Source organism: Myzus persicae, unplaced genomic scaffold (genome assembly GCF_001856785.1).
Source record: "Myzus persicae strain clone G006 unplaced genomic scaffold, MPER_G0061.0, whole genome shotgun sequence".
Classification (NCBI taxonomy): domain Eukaryota; kingdom Metazoa; phylum Arthropoda; class Insecta; order Hemiptera; family Aphididae; genus Myzus; species Myzus persicae.
In genome coordinates, this window is record NW_019103890.1 from 223710 (window position 1) to 229244 (window position 5535).

Here is a 5535-nt window from a genome sequence, read left to right on the forward strand (position 1 = left end):
GCCTCCGTTATAATCGGAACACTACTCACGGATCGGCCAGGTGAAATTTTTTTATTAAATGTCGAGCAATTAGAAAAGGCTAACCACAGTACTATATGCACACTATTTGAAGATTCGCTTTGTTTACTTTGGCCTGGTGGCATACATCGTAACGACGTATTATTATTTTTGAGTGACGCCGCGCCCTATATGGTGAAGGCAGGAGATACGTTGAAAGTGTTGTACACAAAAATGGTCCATGTAACATGCACAGCACATGGATTAAATAGAGTTGCCGAATATATCCGTATTCAATATCCCAAAGTAGATAAACTGGTTGCTAATATTAAAAAAGTATTTAAAAAGGCACCATCTCGTATTATAAAATTTAAGACTGATGCGCCTAATATACCTCTACCCCCCGAACCAATTCTGACACGATGGGAAACATGGATTTCCGCTTAAATATATTATTGTGAAAACTTCCAAATTGTAAAAAATATTGTTGAAAGTTTTGATGAAGATGATGCGCTTTCAATTAGAAATGCTCAAAAATATTTTAAAGCACCACAGATTAAAGGTAACTTAGCATTTATAAAATCAAACTTTGAGTGCCTTCCTACGGCTATAACACGTCTTCAAAAACAAGGCATGGCATTAATAGAAGCGATACAGATTATTGAAGATGTTTCAGCCAAATTCAATAATTTAAAAAGCCAGACCGGAATCAAAATTAACGAGAAATTACAGACAGTTCTAACTAAAAATAAAGGGTTTCAAATTGTTTGCAATATTTCAAAAATATTAAACGGAGAAGAAGAAAACGTTGGTTGTTTAGATATACCTGAAAACTTAACAAGTAGTGACATGGGATATTTCAAGTATGCCCTACCACGTCAGCTGATGTAGAGCGTTCATTTTCTGTGTACAAAAACCTCTTGGCGCCAAATAGGAGATCATTCAAGTTTGAAAATATAAAGAAATCGCTGATTGTACAATGCAATACTTATTTTGCAGGTAAACAAATAAATTGTTTAAATATCTATAAAACAATGTGTTCTATCTATATTTAATGTTTTTTTTCAGGCGTCGAAGAACAATAGAACATTGAAGCATTTATTATTATTATTACAAGTCCATTTTTCAAGTCATTTTATAATTAGTAATTACAATATTTATTTAAATAAAACGNGGTGTCGTATGCTATCTACGCACTGAATGTTATCTACACATTGCTATTTACGTATAAATTATGTCGTATGCTATCTACTTCGTTTTAAACCGGAGCACTTCATAAATAAATGAAGATTGTCAATGAATGTTCTTAATTAAAGTTGAAAAGTATTTTTCATATCAATAAAAAATGTTTCGAACGTATTTGTTGTGTTTATGGAGCGCCACCATTCTTCTTTAAGCTGCCTTTCCAGCAAATTAGTGGCACCATGCGATTTTATACCATATTTCACCTTTATATGTCGCCAATAACATTCCATAGTTTGAGTTTCAGCTCCTGTTTGTGGATCAAGGAAATTAATTTTATGATTTACGGTATTGTGGATATAGCCATGATCGTTTAAACAACTGTAAGCTTTCCATTCATCTGAAAAAATGGTCGTCCCTGGCTCAATTTCTCTTTTAATAATTGGAAGCAAAGTGGCGCGGTCTCTTTTTTGAACGATAAACAATCGACGTTCTACTATATTATCACGTCTACAACACATTCCAAACACCCACGGCCCCTGTACGCGTACACCGTAATTCCGATTAGTTATTTCAGTATCAGTATCAGAACTGCTAGATCCTGATTCTACAATTTCTTCTCTAGGTCGACGATCTCCTAGACGTAGGCGACCACGGTTATACTTCCGCTTGCCTTGAAATAAAGATTCGTCTATTTGCACTACGAATCCTACACCACCCATTTTCGTACGTTTTTCAAATTGGTCAACACAAATATCACGGCAAAGATTGTACCAATCCGACACAGTGTGTTGACTTCTGCCTGTAAATTTCATAGTTTGAATTACTTGCATACCATGTGCCCAATACCATACGAGCTCTACTATCTGGCATAAACTTAATCCGCTATTACATTTTCCATTAATATCGACATAGGTAAAAAACGGATTTTTTTTACGAATGGACTGATAGGTTTGACAACCACGTGTTTGGCAACGTAAGTATTTTGTTTTCACAAATTGCCCATCGGAATCTCGTTTGCGGCTATTTTTATAACATTCCTTGAGAACGCCACCACACACTTTATTGCTAACATTATTCATTTTTTCACAAAATTCTTGTTTAGGTAAGACACCTTTTTGTTTTAAAAAATTCACACAAGTATCATCGGTATAAATAATATGTCTATATAAATCACCAATTGAAGACATTTTGAACGCAATACAAATGACAAACACACGCGAATAATTCACAGACACAACTAATCGTTAAAAACCCGTGGGATTTAACTTTGTACTTTATAGAGTGTAGATAAATATTTGTAGATAGCATACGACACCCCTACCCGATAAGGTATCTGTAGATAGCATACGACACTAGTATTCAGTGCGTAGATAGCATACGACACCGCTACCATAAAACGTTTTTTCATCCAGTATATGTGAGTATAATTTTTTTTTTCATATTTTGCATATTTTTAAATTTTATAATTTATAGTGCATATTTTAAAGCATATTTCACTTGTTTTTAGTGCATATTTTAAAGCATATTTCACTTGTTTTTAGTGCATATTTTAAAGCATATTTCACTTGTTTTTAGTGCATAAATGCATGCATATTCAAGACTTTTTTAGTGCATGAAATTCACAGCCCTGCTCATCAATTTACCACAAACACTATTACAGTACTGACAATGGCACAATCGATTATCTTAGGTACTATTTAGTTAATAGCTAATGAATTTATCTCCTGCGATGGGGAAGGTAAAATTATAAATGTGTGTTTGTGTGTTCATTTTTATGACCAATTTAGGAGATGACTTTTTGATAACTTCGACAGTTATTTAACGAAAAACATTTAATAACTATTTCGTTATTTCATGCTTTCATAGAAATCGAGTCTGTACGTGACTCGGTACTAATATTAATTATTCCTAAAAAATAACGAACTGCAATGGATTATTTGAGAAACTACAAAAATGTTTTAAATAACCTTAAGGCATTACAATATTCTAAAAATTAAAAAATTGTACTATTATATTCTCCATTCCAAATTATCGCAAAAAATAAAGTAAATGCAAATACTTATGTAGTCATGTTCCAGGCCCTAGGCATTAAATATATTTTTTAAAATGTCCATCTTTCACCAATATTCTCTATGTTTCCAATTATTCTTTAAACATTAAAGACAATAATTTGTTCAAAACAAAATCATTTTAGATCTATAGAGCTTATACATTTGGGTAAAAATAATTTAACTTGACTATAAAATAAATAAATAAATTGAGTATCATCATAGTTAGAAGTCAATTTAAAAATAGGAACTCGTTAACTAATAGTTCAAATTAATACTCAACTCGTTTTATTTGTTTGAACTTTTTAACTCGTTAATGCCTGGCCTTGATAATATTATGTAACTTTGATATTATGAAATAATGTCCTAAGACAATATATCGATACCCTGAGGTGCTTGTTCATTCTCTAGTCTCTTCAGTTTTCACATAAAAGGCGTAAAATAAATCCAAAAATACATTGCGTGCTTGATGTGAAAAAAACGAATTGTCTATGAGTGCGTTATGCTGGAACAATAATATTATCTAACCACGCTCCCGGGAACTCTGTAAACATTTTCAATGGTCAATGAATCGAATGCTCCGACGATCATCGGCAATGGATGATGAGTCGACATTTTTGGAAAAAAACTAGTTTACGAGACACAGCGTTTATTTTTGGCAATTATTTTTCGTTCGGAAATTGTGTTTTTTACGACGTTAAAAAGTTTTGGCAGACCATCACTTTACTTCTATTGTCTTTTTTATTTATTTTTTAATAAATAAAAGATATAAGTTTAAGTTTTTAATGAAATTGTTTTCCTTAATTCTCGCAAATATGAGAATTATATTCAGCAACGGGGTACTTAAAGTCCACATCACTATATAATATAAAATACCTATATGCAAATTATACTAAATTAAAAATAAACGAAAACTAAATTCAACTTAAAACCGAACTGTATCATTTATGTCCAATTATAATAATATGTTGATAACTCACCATAGGAAATTCATTGAACCTGTTAATTGCTTGCTCGTGTTTCGGAGGCGTTCAGGTTTTCAAATAAACAATAGTCATATTACTGTGTACACATCCCTTCAACAATACGCACGTCATAATATTACCTACATAGCCACATCAACATCGCACAATTAAAGCCTCAAAGGCCTTAAAGGCCTTACCTACATATGTTAGAATGGGATTATTTCGATCAAATACCATTAACTCATTATGGTATGATTAAATGTTTTACAGCTACTATCAACTCTTTCAAACTTAAACTAAAGAACATTATTTTGTTGGATTTTTATGATATTCCATCTGTGTGCACTGTGCACGTTATGAGGAAATCGTGAATCCTAATTCGTTATGAACAAACTACGAAATGCACGGCAGATAATATTCTTGACTTTCAGTTTTATCTAGTCAATTCTCTTAATTATTATGAGTGAAATTATAAAATTGGTTCTGCTGAACCCAAATTATTATTAATTATTCCTAAAAATAATACCTAAGATTAACATATTATTATAATTTTTTATTATATTTAAAAACGTTTTGTTTTAAAGATATTGCATAAAAAATACTCTACCATAAGTCCTACATATATATAAGGTTCTTAAACCACAAAAAAAAACAATATATTTTCACTGATTAGTTTAAACTTGTTCGTTATTGCCACAACAATCCAGCAGACAACAACTATTCAAAACAGTGGGCCCAATACAGATCCAATATTATATTTTTATTATTTTATAATTTAATAAACGTGCTGGTATGCTACTGTCGAGATATTTTTCTTTTATATTCGATATACAACAATTTAATTGACCTCGCAGCCTCACCCTTCTCCACTAACGTCACACAAACAAAATAATTATTTTATCCGTTTTATGAAACCGGAAAATACCTATCGGTTGGCCTGTCGATCTTTACAGTTATTCCAAGTATTGAATTTCTGCAATATATACATTTTTTTATTATTCAACGGGTATTTATTTGAATAGACTACCTAATAATTATGTTGGAAAAAGGCAGATTTTTGCGGTCTGCTGTTTTTTTTTTTGTTCATTGTACACGTGAATTCAAAGGTACATCTACCAGGGAAACAATACAAGGGCCATACGGTGTACAATAGGCTTACAATATTGTGAGGGATGTATTTTCCATCTGGACGGTTTCGCGTAACTTGGTCACTTTGTAGGCCAAGAACATTTTTACCAGCTGTAGAAGTATCAGCAGATTCTTTGAAATCCTTTGAGTGCCTTGACCAATAATGGAACCGATGAACGGATAAATGAAATCAATGTTCTTACGATCAAATA

At 31.9% G+C, this 5535-nt stretch overlaps 1 protein-coding gene across 1 annotated transcript; it reads right to left on the reverse strand.

The window, feature by feature from the left end:
- Positions 1-1180: 1180 nt before the first annotated feature.
- On the reverse strand, positions 1181-2561 carry LOC111035968. Its single transcript, XM_022317812.1, has one exon. The coding sequence runs from the start codon at positions 2367-2369 to the stop codon at positions 1308-1310; it is 1062 nt and encodes a 353-aa protein (XP_022173504.1). The 5' UTR covers positions 2370-2561; the 3' UTR covers positions 1181-1307.
- Between the last annotated feature and the right edge of the window lie 2974 nt (positions 2562-5535).